The sequence below is a fragment of the Centropristis striata genome, chromosome 14, assembly GCF_030273125.1.
Source record: "Centropristis striata isolate RG_2023a ecotype Rhode Island chromosome 14, C.striata_1.0, whole genome shotgun sequence".
Taxonomy (NCBI): domain Eukaryota; kingdom Metazoa; phylum Chordata; class Actinopteri; order Perciformes; family Serranidae; genus Centropristis; species Centropristis striata.
Window position 1 is genome coordinate 19,210,035 of NC_081530.1, and position 24,994 is coordinate 19,235,028.

The following is a 24,994-nucleotide window of genomic DNA, read 5'->3' on the forward strand; positions in this document are numbered from 1 at the left end:
TTTTAGTAACTCGTGAACCGTTTGTCCTACAGACTTGTATGAGGTGTCTCTGAACTCAGGACAGAGTCCCTGTTGAACTGCTGAAAGCCACGAGAATGACGGTCCAGCGGCAAGCACGCAATCAAAATTTCTTTAGAAATTTTCTAGTTTATCTTTTGATATTCTGTTTAAGGGGTTATGAGGGTTATGATGCCTGATTAATTACCCAAATTATTGATAATCTGACTTGGACAAATAATTAGATTCCTGACAGTAAAGCTGCCCGTGTTTTGCAATGTACAGTGTAAGCTCTTGAGATCTACAACACATATTTATTAGCAGTGTGTTATGTGCACACTATGTAGTGAATTGAGAGGGGACAACTATCAACTACTACACTGCCGAACAGCATTCTTGGTACAGCATGCTCTTTATTGCTCACTACAGTACATTCAAGCACAGATAAAGAAAGAAACCGGAGAGGTTACATTTGTCACAAACTCAAACATTTTAAGCATCATGAACGTAACTTTCGAAGAGAATGCTTCTATTCATGGAAATAGTCCTGTCCTAAATTGCTAGCTATCAGCAAATGATACATGTACTCTAGCAATGCTAGGAGACCCAACTATGTCATGGAGGGTGTATTGTTCAGGACCCAAAGAAGAGAAGTGTCGAGTCTGAGGTTGTTTGAATGAGCTGTCCTTGAACTGAAAGCAACAACACTGAAGGCCAAGTGTCCTCTCAGTAACATTAGTTCAGACACACACACACACACACACACACACACACACACACACCTGTGTTAATAAAATTAAGCTCCTGGTGCAGTGTGATTACATCAGTTAACAAAAATTCTTGTAAAATGTCTAAAATTGCCTCCTGCTGATCAGTAACCTCAAAGATCCTGCCTTTTTTGAGTTGGTGCAAAGGAGAATCACAGCCAGTCATGTGACATTTGAAAGCAATTACAGAAAATTATCCAGTCTGAGAAAATTTTTTCAAAGTGACACCAGCTATAATGACAACATCAGAGTTTTTCTCATGTATTTCATTCAAGTGAAGAAAACCTTTGTTTGTCTTTGGCGTCATTCTGATGTCTTTTTTCTGCAAACAGCATCCAAACAGTTTGTGTTTCCTGCAAACGTCCTCCCCTCCCCCCCAACAGAAATTCTTTGAGATCCACTTAAACATTCCCGTGGAGCAGGGTAATAAAAGAGCTCAGGTTGCCCCTGTGTTCATTCACCGGAGACGTAGTACGGCAAACAAACAAGCAGAGTGAAAGGCTAACCCTGTTGTTTGGAGTCAACTACATCCTGTACAGTATAATCCCTAAACGGAGGGCTTTTGTTGGGAAGGGCTGAGCTAACTGCAGGGCGTGGTGGTATTACTGTACCATACCTCGGCAGAGCTGTCAGGATGAAATACAACTCGCACAAAAACCAAGAGAAAGAGGAGATGGGAGCACAGAGAAGGCTGATATGAAGCAGAATGAAAGCCTAAAATAAAGGCTTTGTTGTTTTTGTGCTGAAAACCCCACATGGATTATAGTCCAGACAAAAAAGACCTGCGGTCGACAAGCTTAAATCATATTCATAGCTCTGAACAGAATCAGGTCATTTCATAATGGGAATGTTGTCTCCCAAATGACAGGCGAACACAGCCTCAGTGTGACAGTGATTTAGAGTAAACGCCCCTGCAGGCTGGAAACGGGCGAGGGATGGCGGTGATAAGTGAGAGAACGGCTCACCAGACTTGTTGTTATAACAGGACGTGGTCACACATCCAGCTGCAGAATTGCATAATATGAGAATAGGAAATTCTGCAGATAAACTGTCTATTGTTCCCAAAGTGCCAAGCAGACCAACAAAATAAACATAACATGGGCAGGTCTGCCGGCGAGTCCAAACAGCAGCTCTGGCTGCACGAGATGAAAATTAAAACTCAATTAATTCAAGTCAGAATCACTTTAAAGCTATTAGAAATGAATGGTTATACAGTTAGATTTGGTGTAAAAGGCTCTGCTCTTTCAAAGAATCTGATTGAATATGATTGGGTGCTAGGAATCAGCTGGAGGCTGAGCAGATGAAGAATGAGCTGCTGATTGTGAATGAAGCAGCAATCAGCTAATGTCTGAACTAGCAGCAGGGGTGGACAGCAACACAATACATTTGCTCGGCTTTATTAAGCCAATTCTTCTAAGGATTTGTACTTTACTTGAGTATTTCTTTTTTTGGTGAATTTATGACTTTTACTCCACTACATCTGAAAGACAAATATCGTACTTTCGACTAATATTGTAATTTCTATGGAGGTTCTAAAGCAATTGCTACTTTGAATGTTTAAAGTTGGTGTTGGGTACCAAAACGCTAAATAAAAAAGTCCTGGGTTTAAAGGATTTAAGACCTTATTTTTGAAAAGTTTAACTGTACTTTTTTTTAAAAAGCATTTTTATATTTAGAGACAGTCCTGCACCAAAATACAATCCCATGTGTCTTTTTTACAACACCTTATTACGACCAATGACCAGTGTTTGTAGTTAGTGACGTCCTCTATTGGCCGTAGTAGATCTGAACGATGCCATGGACTTGATGTTCAGAAATTTGAAAGTGAAGGTGGGAGCAAGGAAATGATCGAACACAGGACTTTTTAATGAGGAGACAAGCATTCGTTTTCTGTGTGAAAACAAGCATAAACAATGTTCCATGCATCCACGTTTTTACAAACAGGCAGAGAAAACCAAATCCATGACTTCCTTGGTGAAGGTAATAGAGATTAAGTTTCCTATTTTACTGATTGCCAACAAAACCAACTATTTGTAAGCCAGTTTTCCTAATACTTTGCATCACTCAGACCCAAACCCATTAGCTCCTACTAAAATAAACATGAGCAACATTACCTCAACAGTCGAAGATTGTTTGGGACTATTTTCAGCTGCGGAATAATACACATTTGTTGCTTTAGTGAGTATGACAAACAGTGAGTTTATTATACTTTAGATAAGCACACAATAGCCTGAGGATCAATTCATCGTGTTGATTTTTCCATAACAAAAACACATTTATCTTACTTATTATATCTTGCTATTTATGATACTTATTCTTTGAGTGTAGTAATTGTGATTATTTTTGTGTCTACACATATGCTTATTGATTGATAAAGTATATAATATGTAGTATTTGCAGCCGATTGACTGAAAAGAACTGGAAATTGACCTTTTCATGGCATTCTTAAAAGGAGTTTATTATTAGAAAGCTACTGTATCTTCTCATATAAAATCCAATAAAAACACATACAGAAAATATAGATTATGGTCTTTCATCTAATGGTCCTCTGGAGGTTTCGTTAGCTTCCCCTTATGACTCTTCTCCATCACAAACAAACATCCTCGCTGCTTAAAGCGTAACGCGGCCTCCTCGCAGGAGATGAAATGTGGTCTTGGTAAGTGGGTGAAGCCGGGATGCTGGGCTCCATTCAGCCGCCTCAGGGGGGCTTCACGCATGCAAGCGGGTTATATCAGGTCAGGATTGGAGCTGGATCCCCTGCAGCAGCCGGCAGACTCGGTATCCTGCCCTGTTTTCATTCCAGACGTCCGTTTGGGGACGAGCTCTGGTGGAATTGGTTTAGCCCCAGGTAGCGCTGGATGAGGAATCCATATTTTCAGCTAAATAGGGAAATCTGCACTGCTGTTCAGAGCAATAACCTCACCATCAGTTGTGGAAACCAGACGTGCATGGCTCAGACAAAAGGTTGGCTGCCTTTTGTGTCTTTTTATAAAGCTTTTTCAATCACAAAAAACTGTAACTTTTAGTATTTTATGATAGTTGAGCTCAAATGGGTTAAAATGCAGACCAAATGGCACATGATTTAAATTTCCACACTGTATTCCATGCTCAACAAAACAGCATTTCCCAGGATCACAACACATCACGTCCCTGACTCGAGCTCCAGTTGTTTCCTCCATGACTTTGGAATATGAAATGATTTACAGCGAGGCACATTTTTCACCCACATTAAAACTGCAGCGAGCCAGAGGAATACAAATATAAACATCACTTAAAGTTCCTGCGCCCAGATGAACTCAATAGCAAAAACAAATGGCCGGTTAAGTCAGGCACCGAGCCTTTGTGCACATTCTTTCACCTAATGGGTTTCTCATCTGCTGCTGTGTCTCTTCTTCAGCATCTGTTGCTGAGAAATCTGAATACAGCATCAATCTGAGGTGGTAAGAGTTTCTGGAAATGTTTCTGGTGCAGAAACCTGGCCGGCACTCATTCTGGAAATGGATAGTTTGGAATTCATGAGGGAAATAAACTAGAAAAATGTGACTGTGGTGACTATTTTTAGTGAGATAAAGATAAAAACACTGCTGTGAAGCATTTTGGAGACATTTTAAAGAGACTTTTCTGTCACAAATCTTCATCAAGCTCACATTAAGAAAACATCTTTATACTCAAGCCACAAGCACCAGACACGTCCGTAATTTTAACAAAATGCATCAATAAAAGGACACAATTGAAACCAGTATCTACTAAAAATAGATAAAACCCAACAAATAATGGAGAAAGGGTGAAAGAATATGGGAACAAATAGCTGCATATAAGAGAACCAGTGCTATTTTCAGACTGAAAATCATCACTTTTTATTATACAACACTTTCTCATGCGTCTCAGTTCAGTTATTGCAATGCACCTGTATACATATATTGTTTTAAGCTGTTCAGAACCCTTCAAATGGACAGAATGAACTAACTACTGCCATCTGACTCACCCAAATGTAAGTTAAAAGCAGCATAAATCTAGTTAAAAGTACTTTTGCAGGGCAGAGAAAATGCTCAGTCTGAAGTTCTGTGTATAACTACTGTATGTGTGGCTGCTTCCATTCAGATTGACTCTGACTGCATGGGGGGACGTGACATTGAGAAGAAACCACTCCGGATGGCCGAGAGCAGAAACTGGATCAGACTGCTGACCACAGGTTTGGCTGCGTTTGTGAGTCAGAATCAGAGAGAAACAGAAGGGACTTTCAGGTGATTGCAGACGTTTTGGAGACCCTCAGCCCCTGATTGACTTTCTAAAAATAAAACTCTGAAAAGACTTGAAAAGACTTGTTTTGTATCAGTGCAGACGCTGAGGTTTCCTCACTGGAACATCAGATTGATTATTGTGTGCTAACAATCACTGCCTTGTTGTAAACATCTGTTTTGTGTGCTAGATAATGTGCCAGTGGCTTGTAGATGAATGTTTTCATGGCGGTCACTCGACAAAAACAGAAAAGAGTTCAGAAAGAGAACACGCATGAAATGTCTTTAGACAGTAAAACTCAGATGTAGGAGATCCTTTTTCTTGTCATTATCAAATAAGTCGGCTTATTATCTTTCCAACGAAACAAAATAAAATGTGTTCGCTGAGTTTGAAAGCTAGTCTAGGCAAAAATGGATTGAGCTAAATGTAAGTACTTTTGGGCCGTTTCAATGCCTTTATTAGACAGCAGACAGCAGAAGACTGATATGGAATAAAAAGAGTGCAGTGGGGAGGGACATGTGACAAAGGAATATTTTAGAATAGCATTTCGCTCAAAGTATCAATGTGCCTTACAACAACCTCACAAAGATGGTAGCAAGGTTTTCAGTGTTGGAAGAAGTACTTGATTGGTTGTTTCTAAAAGTCACAATCTCATCTATCACTAGATCTGGATGTTATCACACCATTGATATAACGTTTATCAGCCTTTGTCATCCCATAAGTTTAGGCGAGTAGGGGCCTACTTTACCTTCTAGTAGGATGCTATCAGTTCATTCAATGGTTGTTGCTGTTTTGTTACATTTTCACTTTCAGATTCATTCGGTTTATGCTACAAAAAAACTTCTCCAACATTAGGACAAAGAAGTTTCTGGTAAGACTTGATAAAAGATAGCTAAAAAAGTCGACTGTAAGCCGGAAGTGAAGTCATTACAAGGACGATGAAAGTTCTTGAAAGAAGAAAGATGAAAGGTGACATAATTACAATGATTACATAAAAACATGACACACTGAAGTTAAGTGACCTTACTTTTTGTTTACCACCTTACGACATCTTTTTGTGCCTTATATTACATCCACTTTCTTCCCACTTTTCCCACACACCTTAACATCACTTCTGCATTGGCGTTGTTCACAATTAGTATGTGCACTAGGGGGCACCACCAACAACGCACATAAATATAGCAGCACATTGAGTGAGCTGATAACAACCTGCTGAACCTACTAGAAGGTAGAGGAGGCATTTAAGACGTACATAAAGGCTTGTGTCTGTATGAAGCTTTTGAAAGTTATGTAAGATTGTGTCTATGTGTGATATTAAATGATAATTAAATGTATGTATATACACATATAAATTAGGGTGACCAAGCGTCCTCCTTTGCCCGGACATGTCCACTTTTTACGTCCTGTCCGGGGCATCCGGCCGGGTTTTATAAATTCACGAAAATGTCTGGTGTTCACTGTTTTCCATAGGACCAGTACACGTGCACGTAAATTGACCGGCGCTTTGCATCCAATTTTGCGAGACGCAATTACCAAGAGGCTGCCTTGTGGGCGGGTCAGCGCCGCGCACACACACAGAGAGAGACAGAGAGCAGAGCAGACAGAGGGCAGATCGAACAGCGGAGCAGCATTGCACGGGAAATGCCGAAGCGTAAGTGCAGCTTCACAGATGAACTGCAAAAAAAATTTCCGACATACCGTCCCAGTCGGGACAATGCTGGCACATATGTCTCAGTGTCTAATAAAGATGCTGGAGATCTCAAAGCTCAAAGACAACTAAAGATGAAAAGTATAGATCCTTTTTGTTTGTTAAGTATCTTTGTGAGACTCTTCTATTATTTATCTTATTGCAGTTATTAAGAGATATATTGTTGAAGCTAGATTTTCTAACAGAAGAGTTCATATTTAGAACATTATTTCATATTATTTATTCATTTATTTGAAAAGAGTCTACGAGAGCTATTATTTTGTTACAAGTTTTTACAGATTTCATTTTATTTTATTACAGAAGTTAATTTTGCACCATTGAAGCATAATAAAGCATGTTCATCAACCTCCGAGAAGCCTGTCTGAATTTGTGTCTCGAGGCCGTGCCGATTGTACTCTTTTTTGGAAATCAAAATATGGTCACCCTAATATAAATAATAAAAAAAAGAAGGTAGAGCGCAGGGGCAAACAATTCCATCATGATGCCCGTTTTTCTGTTCTGTAAGTTTTATTTTAGAATGCCTTGAATGTGACACGTGAAATGTGAATGTGAATGTGAACAGTAGATTGAAGAGTGAAAGCAAGTGTCCAGTATGAGAGAAGGAACAGAAACACAAATACGGCAAATCGCTCAAAATATCTACTTTTTTCGTTCCTTTTATCCTGCAGTCAACTCTAACCTAATATAAATAAACAGGCTAGTTTAACTCACGTTTGATTAACCAGTTAATGTTTGTTTGCCCCTACTCGTCCATTTTTAAAGGGATGATAACTGATAATGAGGTAATCTGCTGAATCTATAATAATATATCACAATTTGTATTTATACAGATTTGCATTGTTATGTATCTGCAAAAAACTTATGTTATCAGATAAATGTCATGATGTAAAAAGTGCAATAAAGTAGTACTATAAAAAAAATGGCCGTCTCAAGTACAATACTTGACTACATGTTTTAAAGCCTCTTGTTGATGTAATGTGTTTGTTTCCATTTCACGTTGAACCAACACAGCATCATCAACACCAGGAGCTGTCCCATCATGTCTCCTCCACCCACGGGCCCAACACCACCAAATCCAGACGTAAGCCAAGCGCTCACTTTACTCTCTTGGCCGCAGATCCCGGGCAGAGCTTCGTGTCCTGACAACAGCAACCAGAAAGCAATCAGAGCAGTCAGGCCGGGCTCTCAAGAGCCACAATTAGATTTGTAGCGCTCCAGACTCGGTGTTGAGCAATCTGCCAGCCCAGACTACACCCTGCTATGAGTTCATTAAGAAACTACCCACACTACACCCATTCATCTCAGTCAGTAGGGTATGCAGGAAACCAGAACCCCATTTCCAATTCACCGCCAGCCATACCAGAGGCACACACTCACACAAAGACCCCAGCACTGATGGCTCGCATTGTATCACTGACTTCCCTTCCTGCATATTCTCATATTTGCTCAACCACCTCTGCTGTGATTGTGCTTTGTGTTTTCATGGGATTAGCTTAAGAAAACATTTACATGCAGGTATGAAAACAGAGAAGAGAACATGAGAAGTGCTGGCTAAATAAAGCAGGAGGGAGAAAAGGTTAATGGGTACAGTGCAGTCAGAAGAAGCTCAAAGTAGGTCAGCTGGCAGATTGGCGTTTGTCTGGCAACACAAAGGTGAGTAACAAGACCGGAGGAGGAGTTAAAGGTCAGGAATCCCTTTTTTAAATGTTTGTTTTCGTGCATATTTAAACTCTGCAGCACCACATTTCAAAAAGCTGGAGGCACTGGCGCTCCTCACCGTCCACCAACATGTTTGAGGGGGTTTTTGTTGCCTCGTTTTAGATCCTTCACTTCCCAGAATTCCCACCCGCATCGCCCCTGCCCGCAGAGCACAAAAAGGATGGATGGATCCTCTCCATAAATAACCAGCAGAGCAAAGCCAAAACCACTATGTTTTCCTCTCCATGCTTTGTTTCAAAGCCCCCGGACAGCTCACTGCAGAAAGTAGCTGTCCAAATGTGCTGGATCCATCACACAGGCAGATAAATCTCTGGCACACATTTGAATAAAGGGAAAATAAAAGCGCAGGGTTTCTGTAGATAGAGGAGAAGAAAAGCTGAAATACGATCAGATTAGACCGACTTGTCTGCACATGAGATTATAAACACAGAATACTTGTTGATTTAATGTGTCATGGAGGGTTTTTCTTTATCAAAAGAGTCTGAAGCATCACTTTGAATGAGTGCAAATGAGCCATCAACACAAAATAAATCTCCAATTTTGAACAATATATTCACTGTTTTTGGTCATTTAAAGCAAAAATGTCAAACATCATCCTAGTGCAACTAAATTTTGTCAGTTTTAAGTTACTTAAAATGAAAATGTTGGGTTTTTGCTGTGTTGGTGAGACAAAACAAGACATTTAATACGTTGCTTTGGGTTTTGGAAACTTGTGTTTGGTTTAAAACATATAAATAAGACATGATGAAGTGAGTAGCCAATGATTGAAAGCACACAAAGTGGTATTATGAAATAAAACAGTCAATGTGAAATAAAAACAGACCTTGGAAAATGGACATTTTGAATTAAAAAACCACTGGAAAGTGAAATAATTTGTTATTTTAAAAAGGAAGTTGGAAAAATAACATTCAACCTCATAACAACATCATCATATCAAGCTGAGTTTTAAATGAATACTTTATTTAATTGCTTTCATGTCTTTATGTAATGAATAATCATAATATATTATACATATACAATAAATTGGTTGAATTAGTTGAACATTTGAGGTCTCTGGAAAGGCAATTTTATTAAAAGACATTTTTTCCTTGCTCACAATTATAGGTTATATAATTGTTATTTGATACGTTGTGCGTTTTGCAACCTCAAACTATCATTAAGAGACCAGCAGATTTATTATTGTAACATTCATTTTTTAATAGTTTTAGTTTCATTGGTACTCAGTTCTCGTCAGAGCATTTTAGCCCCTTTCAGCTTATTGTTTTGGTTTTGCAGCTTACAATTTTAACGTTTTTGGTTCACTCTCACCACATTTTTTAGAGCAGCAGTTAAAAAATTGCAAAAAGATCCAAATTAATATTATTCCTTATAATGTTTTAAGCTTCTGTGTTCTGCATTAAAAGATTCATGAGTGGTAAGTTATCATTACTCTTCTTTTTCATTACCAACTTGGGAACATAACAATACATTTGATTGTTAATTTATAAAAATAGCTGACCGATAAAAGTAATAGTTAATTGCAGCTCCTCTTTACAGACAAAGAAACACACACACACGCACACATGCACACATGCACACACACTCCCTCATCGTCTCATGCTCGGCTCTAAGCGTCTCATTTCACTCCCACAATGCTGCAGCCTTAAAGCACTGTGGGATTAGTGGCCTGATTAAAACTGCGTTCTGCGTGCTGCGCTCACACATCCCTGTAACACACCACATGCAGTAAACACACACACACACACACACACACACACACACGAACGCACACAATTCTCCAATCAGACGGGGGTCAATACACTCAGTCTGTCACCTTGCCAACCGCAGGTCTTATCACGCTTCCAACCAGGCGGAGAAGCACCTCGCAGCAGAAATGTGAGTGTCAACACGTTATCAGGCATCATCACCCTCAAATCACTGCACAGACTCTGAATCCTGCACCAGCGGTCCCCAACCTGGACTGTCTGACACCACATCCCCACAGCCCCTTACAGATGGACTCAAGTAGCTTCATCCACACCCGCCATCCAACCAACGTTGTATGAATAAGATGACAATTTCTAAGTGTCTAAGTATACTGTATGATAGTATGCATTAGTAAGTCTCAACAGCATGCATTGGTTAACTCTGCACACTTGATACTTAGGTATGTGTGTATTTTGAGGAACAGACTTTGTGTATACTGTACATTTCACTGACCACTTCAGCTATGACAGTCTGACCATATAAGCTGTGGACAGTCTGACCAGTTTGACTACACCTCACACATATATGTTTCATCTGTATGACACGCTGACTAGGTATGTATAATGTTCAGCAACCTGCATAGTCCAAAATAGCTGGCACTGTGCCATGACAAGCATATACAAGTGTACAGTCATCTTCTGGAAGTATGGCAGAGATGAGTCCGACTGGATGGAATAAATGCGCACTAAACAAAAACTTCTCCACTTGTTCTCTTCCTCTATCATACCACAAAATGCATACTATCACTGTAAGTAGCATGATGCTCCACACTGGGTGGAAGGGAGAGGAGACGGATCTTTAGAAAAAAAAAAACAGACTGTGACCCAGGAGACTAGTCATCACGTTTCATGTGAAACTTTTAACCTAACCTTAGTCTAGTGGTTTTACTGCACAAAGTTTTACCACTTCCTGTGAACATGGAAGGTTATTTTGAAAAACCACTATGCATACAACTAGCGGAAAGTGACACATCAGCCCTGACACAAACCAAAACCAAACCAAACCAAAGGGGTTCCATGTTCATTGGTATCTCTTGGCAGGGCCTTGGTAGAATGTTTGTATCTGACACGTGAGGATGAGAATGTGTTGGTCATTCTACACCAAGGCAATATAAGCTACTATAAGTCAAGCTGCTAATTAGACTTATAGTGTAGCTCAGTGGATAAAACTTTTATTTTTGTGTTGTTCATTCTACACCACGGCAATATTACATGATATAAGAAGCTCAGGGGAAATGCTCAGAAAGTGAGGTGCTGAAGTATAAAGGAGGTTTATGTCCTCTATGCAATAAAAGGTCAGCGTTGCGAAAATTACTCCTGTTTTACCATTTTCATTGTAATACTTGCATGTGATGTTATATATGTAATAGCCGTTTTATGTCATATTTTTGTCATGTATGATCTTTGCTTTTATTTTGAAGCCCACCTGTCTGAAATACGTTAAATAACTAGACTTAACTATTTCCATCACATTATTCTTGCATATTAAAATCCCTAGAATCAGTGCCACAAAGAATTAAGACAGCTCTGAAGGGCAAAGGCTGTTAACGACTAGGTATTAGCAAATCGTACCTAATAAAGTGGTCAGTGAGTGTCTAAATCCCAACCCAGTTAGTCCCCCCAGTGTCTGAAGATTTCTCTTCCTTTTACAGCAAAAGAGCTGCTGTGGATTGAGTGACACATATACGGGCTTATTGTTCAGTGGAGTGGATGATTGGGAGTGAGACCTGAGCCTATACCGTGTCGATATCACATATATGACCTCAGTGTGCTCACATTTTAGAGTGGAAAAAGGGTATTTTTCACCTCTCTTGTTTCCACTAATAAAGCTCCGCTGAATGCAGGGAACTGTATGTCGTCTGAATTTTAAAACTGCTCTTGACACTGAAGCATTATCCTGCAGCAGCTGGTGACAGGATGATGAACAGTTGGCTCTGCAGCAGAATACAAGACCAATCCAGAAGCAAATTACTCACAGGGGAAGGTGTGCCCAGGCAATGTACAGAGAATGAACAAGTGAGAGGGATGAAAAAAAAAACTGAACGTTGAACTGTGCATTTTAAAAGATGGCCTTGGCGCCAAGTTAAGAGTAATTCACGTTCACAGTGAGCGTTTACGTGTGCTGCACAATCTAAGTCTAATTCAGACTTTTATGGCCTTGTTTTCCAACGACCGTGGATCACTTATATCACTGCCAAGCTGAAGGCCAAATAAAGCAAAGCCTTTAGCCGCGCACAAGGAGCTATTCAGGTCATTGAAATACAACTGTGACAATCAGATGTAAATGAAACCCTTCATGTTCGTGAGGTCGGTCAAACTGGAGCCGTGCAGCGGGTTGCTAAAGGCTACAGAGCTCATAGTGCTGTGACTGTTTCCTCTGATCTGTGGTTGATTCAGCTAATGATGCAGAAGGAAATCAATCTACTGTAATGTTTGAGAAGAGAGACTGTGGACATTAAGCACAGCGGAGAAAGCAGCGTGGAAATCGTCAGATCATTTAAATCCAGTTCAGTACAAAGATTTATTGTCACTGACTCTGTACAATAGTTGTTGTTGTTAAAGGGTATTTAACACATTTTGGAAACTATGCTTTGTTCACTTTCTTATTTTAGAGGTAGTTTTCAGAAGATTAATACATTTTGAGCCAACTTTCCTTGCATGGATTACCCCCTTTTGCTTTCATCCTGGCCATTGTGGAGACATGCCTAAGCAATGGCATCCATCAGAATGTGTAATGTTATTCTTAGGTCGAATGGTCAGGTAAATATTTTTTTCTGATATTTTTTAGTTGTGGTAAGATAATGCAAAAGAACTACTTTAATAAGTAGCTTTAGTTGACTAAACTAGATTTCTCCCTTGGGTGGGGTATGCAAGGCAAGGCAAAGTAGCTTCCCCAACACTGGTCATTATACGTACACGTACAGTGTTGTTGTAAAAAAAGAAATAATTATCATTTCTAAAAAAAGCTTTCGTTGAATTTGGGCTTAAAAACCACTTCTCTAGGTTTAGGTTACAAAAGTCCTGGTTATAAAAGACAGTTTAAAAAATAAATAAATGCAGGTAAAAGTAGTTACGAGGACGACATGATAAACGGAAGTGACATAAGGCACGTTTACATTATATACTTTTCCCTCTAGTGAGAGAAAGTACCTGCCTCGGGCCGGTACGTTTTTGCTACTAACTAGTCGACGCTGATTGGATACGGTTGGAGGCGGCGACTTTGCGCATGTGTGATTCATTTGCAGACCAGTGGAAACTGGACGCTGAGGGGTTAACGGCTCCTGCTCTGCTGACTGCAGAAGAGTAAGAACAAGTCTCCAAAAGTCTCCAATAACACCAGAAAAAGTCGCTCGATTTGTCTCTAGTTGCCGTTTTGAAAAAGAGTCGCTAGAGTGGTAAGTGAATAGTCGGTAAATATAGCGACAAAGTTGCTAAGTTGACAACACTGCTTGCCGCGTCGGACTGTTGTCACATTCTAACTCCGTTGGTTAGCCGCTACAAAAGTACCTGTGTGGGAAGAGGTAGGGGGGAACTAACTAGTGGGTGGAGCCAAAACACTCAGCAGCTTTCCAAAAAGTACTCAGTGGAAACACAGTTACATAAAAACATGATGCACGATGGTTCAGTGATATTTGAATCACATCGTTTAGTTTTGTTTTCACACAGGACACGAACCTCGTTCTCCTGGGTAAAAGTCTGGAGTTTGTTTGACTCATCCACCAACCCACGGTCCCACCCGAAGTGCAACTTTGTGCCTTATTCTCCGCCTCGGCTTGATTCATCATTACTATGACTACTGGAGGGTGGGGAAATGTAAATATGGGTCATATTAAGCTACTTATAGCTACAATCTAGGGAGACAGTAATTAGATCATGATCGATTCTGTGGATTTCATGATGTCATTGAAGCTTTTAACAATAGTTAAGGGAAACACCCGGTCGACATTCAGCTCAGTTTGGGGATTTTTTGTGTTTGAGATTAATTGCTTCATGCCGTCAAGGCCGCACCTTGAGGTCTCTCCTCTTCCAAAGAACAAGACAGGAAAAATAAATAGCTGAGGTAAGTCTACAACAGGGTTTCGTCAGAAGTACTATGACTTCATGAGAGGAGGAAAAGTAAACAGCATGAGGGAGGATCAGACTTGTCCCAGTTGCATAAACCACATGTTGTCTTTTCTTGTCTGTCTCTGGTACATGGATGAGATGTGTCGGCTCCAAATGAAGGTTTCTGTTTGCTTGTTTGTTTTTTTCCCAATTAAAAGGTTGGTTCACCCACAATTTACGAAAAAAGACGTATGCCTAAAGTGGAATAGAGACATGCAGATGGTTTGTGCCGAAGTTTTTATATGGGTTTTTGAGATTTCTGACTCCACTTAAATGCAACGAGGGTGATAAAGATTTTGTTTGTGGTGGTTACAAAAAACCATTGTCTAATACCAACAAGCAGAGCTAATGGAGGAAGTATTATGTCATTGAGGCGTTGAGGTTGGAGTGGTGGACTTCCAAGCAGAAAATCAGAGTGAGTGTACCATGTTTCTATTAATCATAACCGCAATCTGTTCCTAACCTTAACCAAATTATTTGCATAGTTTTAACCACAACCCTACCATAGTTAGTATGTCATAACCAGTATCTATCCTTTACCTAGGTGGCCGTAGTTTCGCCTTCTGGTCTATTTTCTCCATTAGAGCTAACATCGGAGAGATTTAGCCATACATAGTCTGTTTTGCACCAAAATGAACCACCAGCTAACCATCCTGATTGGTAGTTCTTGCATGAAACTTAATTTAAGTAACTGGAGCAGGATTTCTGGAAAGATTCTTTCGAGTTTTTTTCAAAAAAAAATGTTGCCACCTTGAGCACCACAAGCCATTGGTTTCATAATATTCAAGAGAAGGCAGATATCTCTCTCAGTAAGACTGATGAATAGTGCTAAAGGTAAGAGAAACATTTTTACTTTTGATTTGGGGATGAACTGTCCCTTTAAGACATAACTTCTCAAACTTTATGGTACAAATGGCAGAAAAACATCATGACCCCAGCTGCGTGTCAGACTCATATTTTCTCGCTCTTCTTGTCTTGTGTGTTTTGTGCATTCCTCTCTGCTGCTGCCCAGCCACAAGGCTGCACAAGGTCACAGGGCACAAAGAGCGAGACACTGAGGATGAGTGGGGGGCCTCGCCTGTAGAAGCGCAGGCTGTGGAGTTAAGAGTGGTGGAGGGGCTACGTGGGTCCCATAAATCTGCCTGAGCTGCTTTGCGAGAGTTTGAGGGACAGTGTTTCACAGGGAGCAGTGAGGGGCCACCTCTGCAACAGATGAGCTGTTGTCAGACCCACCAACGCCTCCTGCTTCTGTCCATCCACCTCAACAGCAGCGAGAGAGCTCTGCTTCAGGCAACACAGCCCTGTGATCTCCACTTATGGAAGATGTATGGCTGCTCTGCCCTCTGTTAAACCTGGGGTCAGATCTGCGGGGGCGCTTATGTAACCAAACATCACAGACACCTGGCGGAGATGAAAGCCAGGCGGCTCATTTTTCATGCGCGACCATTACCGGCTATTTCCGTGCTGAAATGCACCATAATACCACTGAAAGACCTCTGGAGGCCCTTTTCTGCTCATGTAATACAGTAGGTGTGAGACCACAAATGCTGCGGCCGTGGTGGCAGTTGTCATGGCAACCCCGGGGCTGGCAGCTCAGAGCCGAGATGCCAATACAAATCTCCCCCTGGCCGGTTTGATTGTTTGACTTCTCCGTTGAGATTCAAAACCAGGATTTGGGGCTGAAACTCAAGCTTGCAAGAGGCTCTTTAAATCTCTCATTTCTACCAGCGACGGGCTGATAATGCATGTCGGGCTCGAGCTGAAACCAACTGAAATGACACGCCACCAGAGATTGAAGACTAATGGACTCATTCAATCCAGCCAAATGTTGTGAAAGGGGGATAAACAACCTTTTTCTCTCTTTTTTTTTTGGTGGCTTATTTCAGGCTGTTTTCTTCCAAAGCGCTGATATAAACAGATGGGAAAACGAGTTGTGTTTGTCATAGGAAACAGGTGCTCACATGCACATAATCACATGCCATACACAGAAAAGAATACCCCCCTAGTATACCCACTTGTGGCCCAGAGAATGGGCTCCAGCTGGTCATGGTGTATATTACACAAACGAGTGTTTTGAGTGCCCTTACAAGAGGCATTCATCTGAGGATGTGACTGTTCAGAGGGGCACAATGAGAGCCGATCGGGTCCCTGTGATTGTGATAAATGAGCTGACACAAATTAGAGCATTCGGAAACACATGAGAGGCAGGCTAATTACAGGAGATTTCTACCCATTTAGAGAAAACAGTCTCTATAACAAACAAACAGACCCACATCAGGCCTGTATGTGCACAAGATGTTATAAATAACTTATTTTGCATTGGTTTTTTCTCAGTTCAAGACATGCAGATCTCGACTTTGCAGAGACGAGTGTGCAACAAGGAGGTGTTAGCTCGGTGATGCAGAAACACGAAGCCTTTCCTGCCAATTTGTCAGAAAGCAGCTTGGGTGTTTCCTCGTCACCTCTATTGCACATTGAGCTGATACGGAGGTGACATCTCTGCAATCAACCGTGCTGTCTTCACTCAGGACAGGGTGAGCACTAAAGATAACTTGTAAATTACAAAAATAACCTGCATAGTTAATCTACTTTCTTAAGTATTGTATCGGGAATTGTGTATAGTACAGAGATTTCAATTATTTTTGATTTATGATGTTCATTGTACTATGATTTCTTTCTTTCAATAAATTAAATTGAGAATTTAAAAAACACACCATGTACCACTCCAGGTGATACTTGTTGATAGATTCAGGAAATTTTAAACCCTAATTGTCATTTTTAGATTGTAGCACCTTGAAAGGAAACACCTTGAAAGCATGCAGTCTTGTGAACTAACTGACTTAAGATTTGTCAAGACCAGTAAATTACATGCTCCCATAATGTTTATTTATACCTAATTTAGGATTCTCAAATTAATCCTGATGATATATGGCCCCATCATACACCAGACACGAGCTGCACATGCAGCTTCACTGCTAGTTTCAGACCCACGTAGTTGTCACCAAATGTACTTGCGCCCATCTGTGCACCCATGGGCGTGTTGGTGTTAAGATGGAGAAGTTCAATGACGTACGTGAAGGCAATAGATCCTATTTTTTCTATGGAGAGCAGAAGGTCTGGCCATGGAATGCATGATGAATATAACACATTGAGTTGACTGACAGTACATTTTGAAGGGGGTTTCAATGCTTTCTATTACTTTTCTATGGAGAGCAGGAGAGGCAGCGCATGGGAGGCTGGTGGCGAGTTTGGAGGGGGGCTGCGAATCGTTCACCGGTCTCTATTAGTAGTCTAGACCTCTTTATGCAAGCACCAATCGGCCGGCTCACAAAACTTTGGATAAGCTTTTAAACTAGGTGTGTAGTTATAAATTGAAGACCTGAACAACTCCCACTGACTGGAGCCAAGCGGATCATCTCAGGTGCAGTTGTATCTTTCTGTTATTTTTGCTGAACTTGGTGGCTCTTCATTGAAATGACATGTGGTCAGGTGCATTGTCGGTACATTGCTATCTTGAGGCAGCAGAAATAGATTGCGCTTTTGACCAAGAAAAAGCTGGTCTAAACTCAATGCCATTTAAAGAGTTTACAATGCACGCACATGCAGTCAAATGGAGTTGTTGATGCAACACTACTGGGAGATGGTGGAGACAGAGAGTCCGGTCCGCTCGCTTCTCCAATTTGTAGAATGCACCATGTAAATAGGCACATCTGGCTTTTAAAGGTACACCACACAATTATAAATTAGGGGACTAAATACAACACCTTCACCCCTTGCACTTTACTTTGGGCCCAGATTATGTGACATTTAACAAGCAAAAGTGGAGTTGGATACAACCTAAATTTAGTTTAGACCATGGACTACGGATCATTTAAATAGGGCCTGAGACTTTTATAACATAGGTTGTGCTTTATCAATACATTTAACTTGACTATAACAAAAATACAGGTTATATCTTTCCCATGTTTAACTGTATCCCTTAATCTTGTAATCAAAAAGTTGAAATTTCCAAACAGAAATCACAAATAACCAGCTATTTGTGCAGTGACTGTTTTCAATCATGTACTTAAACATCAACAACTGCTGCTTTAGTTTTCATGTTTTTTTCAGAGCTTTGGAAAGAGAGCTCAGAGAAAAACTTATTTGTTTATGTATTTATTTATTTATTCATTGAAGAGCAGGATGAGGGTGTTGGTGGTAATTTTTTTCTGAACCAACAAGGCATACTTCCGTGCGAAGAAAATGCTACATAATCCCACTTCCTTCATGTTGAGGGTTTCTGTGTTTCACAGAAAAACCACCAACACGCCAACAAGGTACAAGGACTTCCTGCTGTTCAATCAGTAAACATATATGAAAAAATACTGTAGCTGATAAACTGTATATTTGGGGATTTAGGTAAATCATACATTATTTTAAATACACACACACACACACACACACACACACACACACACACACACACACACACACACACACACACACACACACACACACACACACACACACACACTATTTCAACAGGCAAAAAAACAACAACTTTAAAAACATATGTTAAAGAATAATCAATGCTGGAAGAGCACAAAAATGATTTATTAATCATACTAAAACGCTAAGCCTGATTGCCACATTTCGATCAAAAAGTATTCTCAGCCATAACACGTCATTTCTGATTATGTCGATCGTAAATAAACCTTTTCTTAGCTCCAATAAGAATTATTAGGAAAAAAGCATATCAGAGCTTGCTTAAGAATCATCACAATTTAAAGTTTTCATCAGTATAATACTAATCCAGTGATAGTTGTTTGAATATTCATGGTTTCATTACCAACAGGAACAGACAATAATTAATTCTGCATATGTTTACTGGTGTTAATATAATAGTTTAAAAAGTTATAGCATGATTATCTTTAAAAGAACTAAGACAAAGAAGTTGCAAAATCCCTCTATACTCTTCACTTTTTAAATTCTGCTCTATCAAAATATCTTATTTGACATTATTGAAGCACTGTTGAATGAAAATATATTTGTTTTTATAAGAATATAAAGATAACGGAGCTGCTATCTTGTAATAATGACGTCAGGCTTGTAACAGAGTAGTTGGCGCGCGCGGGGGGGGGGGGGGGGGGGGCGAAGGGCGGGATTAGAATGTTCATTTCGACCAATCAGCGGCTGTTATGCAAATGACCGGGTCCCACAGTCAATGTGGTGAAGAGCAATCTGGTGTGTTGGAGCAGAAAGAAGCGGTGCGGATTCAGAGAGATTCCTTCGTGCGTGTTTCTCCGTCTATGAAGCTGTGGATGGCTGGTTAACCACACAGAAAAACACTTCAGCCTCTCCAGTCACTCAGATGTGCGCTCTTTGAATGCGATAAAGCGGATATTTTACTCACTTTTTTCTATCATTACTGGAGTCACAGAGAAGAGCTACAAGATGAAATACAAAGTAAGTGAAGCGCTACTTTCTCTCTCTCTCCCTTGTGTTATAATAACGTATGCTGGGGGGAAATGACTTGAGTCGACGTGGATGCTTGTGAAACTTTTTCCACTTTTGGTTTTACGGCGGTAATTACAAGTTATTTAAATGACTGCATCCGGGTTCGTTTAAAAAATGACTTTAAAAAAAGGGGAAACTGCTGAGAGGGCACTACCACTTTTAATGCCAGATAGCAGGTTTATGTGTGTAAGTGTGTATGGATGTCACATTTGATTGAACAGAATTGTGTTGTTTTGAATATCTGCCTTTAGGCTACATTTATTGCCATCACAGGGGCGTAAATAGTGGAAATTATTCCACTCCACTCTTTAAAAAGTAGAAACAGACACATAAATATGTAGTTTCTCATGTTTCCTTTCATCATTCGAGCTCAGATTCTTCTACCAGTATCCAAAACACAGTGTAGACACAGTAAAAACATTTCACTGAGAGTCAAGTTGCCACCTAGTTGTTGTAAAAAGCACATTATACCTCATTATGGCTTTGCAGAATGGGATCTCTTTTCTTGAATGACCCCTTTCCTTGTAGCTGTTGGACTTTGCTTGGTTACTGTTTTATTTATCTAAGATATAGGCCTGGATAATATGGATATAATGTGATGTATTCAATTTTCTTGAAACTCGATTCAAAACAGTTAATTGGGTTGCCAGTCCCAGCTATTGTCATTATTTATTACTGTATCATACTGCATTGTGTTGTGTTATTAACTTGATTGATCAGTTAATTCTGTGGTCTTTTAAAATGTCAGCAAATGGCAATGTTTGACAATCAGGGGAGCGTTTATAATGTCAAAGAAACTTTTATGACCAAATTAGATAAAAAAAAAGCTTTCTCTCATCCTTAAACATTTATATTTTTATATTGTACACATTTATTATGTTACGTTACATAAGTTCTTATTGTCATATTTGCTTATTGTTTATCACAAGCACTGAACACAAGAGCAAAATCCTTTTAAGTGAAAACCTACTTGATGAGAAAATCAGATTCTGATTCTGAAAAGCAGCAAATACTCAAAACTGGGATGCTCAAAGTAGAAATGAAAAAAAAAAAAATTTTGTTGGAAAAATGACTAAACCGATGGATTGACTGTCAAAATAGTAGTTTCTGTAAATAAGCTAACTGATTAATTGGCTTGTGTTTCAGCTTTACAAGATGTATTGTGATAAAAAAAAGAGTTTAATTACAACCTAATTCAAATGAAAAGTGTGGGTTTTTTTTTTTGCTAAAAGGCTAAAACATCTTCACATTAATGCAACAATCCTGTCACTACAACCTTAAGAGATGTTAAAGGGAAAGGGGTTGACTCATTTATCATGTTTTCCATTCCTAGCTGAGATCATTTGGGGCTTTCACTTAAAATGATGAAATCTCCTCGATGGCCTTTAGATTCCTCTTCACTTGAGCATGTAGCCAATCAGAGGCTCAGTTGTGTCTGTCTCTGTTAGTCACTGAGGTTTGTTTTGTGATAGACAGCTTGACGTCGTCTGAGAGAGATTTGGATCAAGTTTTGTATAAAGTTGACATGTCTTTATCTCACTGGACGACGACTTTGTAAATGAGCTTCTAACATTATTTGTGAAACACATGGCGAGCTGCTGGGCGTCATCTCTCCTCCACTTTGGTCTGAAGGCTGCCTCACCATATTAGGGAAGCAAAACTGTGTAAGTGTTTAGATGATTCAGGGCTTTTTTGGAGGGCAGTGGCTGTTTTCTGAAGTGTGAAGTAGCTGTTTAACAGAGTTTTGGCTCAGGTTATTGCCTCTGGGTCAGCATCTACTGGGCCTGGTGTCACTGTTTGGCCGGGCGTGGTTGTGATTGGAGGGTGGTGTACGCTGTGTGTCTGCGTCATGGTCCAAACTGAGTCATTGTCCTGTTAAGTACACAGTAGACGGAGTGGAGAGAGCCGGAGCAGTCGAGGGTGATGGTGATGGTTTTGGGCGAGAGGCCAGTGAGTAACAACGTTCCTCAGGGGAAGAAACAGCTTTGATCAGGCCTCTGTGATAGCTGTTTTCATCCTGAGCAAGAAGATCGATCAGTGGGTGTTAATACATGTGATCAACACCAGTGTTTCCAAGCTGTCTATATAGGAAGGAGATCTCTGACGTAAAACTGAGTTCTTTGTTTGCCTCTGGCGAGATAAGGAGAGCATAGTAACCATGTGGAGTGCTCTTTGATTATGATAAACATATCTGCATTATGCAACACTGCCAGGGGAAAAGTACAGTGGCAGGAAGAGAGAAGAAAGGTGGGAAATTAGACGACACACTTTGCGTCACTGCTATCGAGTTTCCTGCCTCACAGATCTTTGTTTTAATCTGTTAAATGGTGTCAAAGATTTGAGCCGAGATGAATTATTCACAGATGTATTAAGTGCTCTTTTCCTCACAGAGTGGTAATGATTTAACAGGAGCTTAACAAGGTGGCCTGAGGTGAGTTGCTGCAGTCTGGCATGATGCCGCCGCCCTCCCTCCCACCTGGTTTCCAACTTGTGTTCAGGTGTGAAGGGAAGGTTTGTCTTCTATAGGTCACCTAACGCGTATTAATCCCCCTGGTGGGTCCGGACACAGAGGATCTCTTACAGTGAGGCCCTGAGGTTTCTGAGGAGGAAGAGCATGGAAGAAAGCTTTTTTCAGAATACGCTTATTTGCTTTTTGAAGGGAGAGAAGATTATCACTTTCATCTGTACAGTTAATGAAGCTGGAGCAAGGAGAAAGGTGAATTTAGCTTAGCTCAGCACAAAGGCAGGTGGAAACAGCCATTTAGGTTTTATCCAAAGCGGCAGCTTAGCATAGCATAAACATGTCTAGTTTTACACCTGTAAAGTCACAACTTGTTGAGTTATATGCAGATTAAACAACATGTTTATTAGTGAGTTTCAGAGGTGCTGTGAGGTTGTTACCTTTGGACAGAGCGAGGCTAGCTCTTTCCCTCCGTTAACAGTCTTTATACTAAGCTAACTGCCATATTATTCTGGAATATACCAAGCCAATTTCACCGATCCGATGACACCGTGGTTATTGGTTAACATTCCTGCTATTTTCTTGACTTGATTATCATTTACAAAGACAAAGAAAAGCATGAAACCATCTTAAAATAAATTACAGTTAATAAACTATTGATATAGTTGCCAACTAATTTTCTGTCAACCGACTAACTGTTGCAGCGGCATAAAGACATGAGTGGTTAAATTTCAGCTAACTCTCCACTAGAAAGACAATGAGTGTGTTACTTAAATGTCAAACTATTTCTTTAATGCATTACGACAAAACTTTCTGAGGCAAAATCAGGTTTAAAAAAAGCCCCCCACATTCTCACCCAGAGACTTCCACAACCTTAAAACTCATTCCTTCGTAGCTGACGTAACTGCTGCAGAAATAGCTTCACAACCGCAGTGAGGAGTGATTAGGTGAACCCACGTTCTCGCCAAAATATGTGTGTGTGTGTGTGCTTTCTTTAGTGTTTCTTTTTTATGGGTTCAGGCTCCAGGCACTGGTCCAAAAGCAAAGAGGGCTGGAGGAGAGCGGAGCAGACATTGTTCTGAGAGGGAGGAGGAGGAGGAGGATCTGTGATGCTGAAAGGGGCCTGCAGAAAATGAAAGAAAAGAGGAAGTTGTGGGGGGAACGAGAGGGCAAACAGAGTTGGATGTATTGGGTGGTGTTTGGGGGGGGGGGATGGGAGCCTGGAGGTCGAGGAGCGCCCCGTGTGAATGAGAGCATTCCAGGCGATCGTGCGTGGGAAGGTTGTTCGGAAGATGCACATGATTGTTTCAAGGTGCCCCTTTACATTGTTAATGAGCCTGGCAGCACTGGGATACTCGGCCTTTTATTGTCTGTTAGCTTGTGCATTGTGCAGGAGGAGACATTTGTATTCTTCCGGAGGAAAACCAGGCAAACAATTCCTTTGGAGGATCCTCTGCAAGCACATAAAAGCAGCGAAAAACAGCTTTTCCGCAGGCTCCCTATCATATTATGAGATTGAATTCAACACAGACCATTTACTAAACCACTGGTAGTTAAAATGTCATGCTACTTTCATGCTGCGAAGTCGAGTTGTGCATTTTAGTGCAGAATTAATTCAAGGTTGCTCCTGTGCAAGATTACCAAGAGCGTGAAGAGCTTCTCCCCCAGCCAGTATGAATAGCGGTCGTCGCCCCCCCCCCCTCGCACCGTGAGCCAGCCATTAACATTTGAAAACGGTCAGTGGGGAGACAGACTACATTGTGTGCTCATTTCAGCCACACAGAGAGAGAGAGAGAGAGAGAGAGAGAGAGAGAGAGAGAGAGAGAGAGAGAGAGAGAGAGAGAGAGAGAGAGAGAGAGAGAGAGAGAGAGAGACGACCCAACATCAGCAACAATGCACATAATCATTTCCATGTTTGACCTTTGGCGGAAATCATTCCCGCCACCTCCTTCCTCCCCCCCCTTGAGGAATGCCAACTATTTTGCAGGGTCATCTCTCAAGATGTAGCGGGCCTCTGTCAGCCCGGTTTCGACCCTGTGGAGAGTCGGTCCTCGTGGCAGATAAGAGGAGTCATGACAGCTGAGAAAAGTTTAATGCCACTGGACCGAATAAGTACACACATCCGGTAGTTCCTTTTTTTCTTTGGGAAATGTGTTTGGAGGACCGTCAGTAAACAAGTCAGTCCTTTTTCTCTGGTTGCAGCTTCTGAAATGTGAGAATTTGAGTTTCTCCACAAGAAATCATGCCAAAGCATCACTTTAAGTATTGATTTTAGCAGATATTTGCTCATAAGCCTCTTAGAAATAAGTCATTTTACATAAAGAAAATTACTAATTGACCAAAAAGCCCTCTTCATTGACCAATTAGTCTAATTAAGAAGGGGGGCAGCCAAATGTAATTAAACTTAATATCGTTGGATTTCTTGATAAAATAAGCAATTTGAAGATGCGAACTTGAGCTCTGGAAAAATATAATGTGCATTTTTTGAGTATTTTATGACAAGATGATTAAAACCTGCAGATTAATTGATAATGACTTATTTGATGGGGAATGACAAAGTTTACTTCCTTGTGTTCCTGCTTTCTTACTTTGTTTCCAACATTTTCCGGGCAGCAATATAGTTGTGGTTTGTTGAGGCTTCTGTGGGTAAAGAACTTTGAATCTGGTCCTGTCTGACAAATTATTTCTCTGTGTGATTGTTGCTGTGTGAAGTACACACATTTTTTTTGATGAGCTGACACAAAGTCTGATATTTATT

The 24,994-nt window shown here is 40.5% G+C and overlaps 1 protein-coding gene and 1 long non-coding RNA gene across 4 annotated transcripts in view; one reads left to right on the top strand and one right to left on the bottom strand.

Annotated features, from left to right (window-relative positions):
- Positions 1-24,994, bottom strand: part of LOC131984499 (uncharacterized) — an 84,482-nt gene that overhangs the window by 23,364 nt on the left and 36,124 nt on the right. The window contains exon 3 of one of the 3 annotated variants that reach the window (XR_009395570.1): positions 3,504-3,618. The exons of 1 other annotated variant lie outside the window; for it this stretch is intronic. This is a non-coding gene — a long non-coding RNA (uncharacterized LOC131984499). Of the gene's footprint in view, positions 1-3,503; positions 3,619-19,996; positions 22,375-24,994 lie in introns of those variants that run through there. One more of the 3 variants, XR_009395568.1, reaches the window with a different exon arrangement.
- Positions 17,619-24,994, top strand: part of nedd9 (neural precursor cell expressed, developmentally down-regulated 9) — a 35,313-nt gene continuing 27,937 nt past the window's right edge. The window contains exons 1-2 of the mRNA XM_059349333.1: positions 17,619-17,700; positions 19,517-19,724. Of these exons, the coding sequence (XP_059205316.1) occupies positions 19,713-19,724 (12 nt within the window). The 5' untranslated portion in view covers positions 17,619-17,700; positions 19,517-19,712. The remainder of the gene's footprint in view (positions 17,701-19,516; positions 19,725-24,994) is intronic.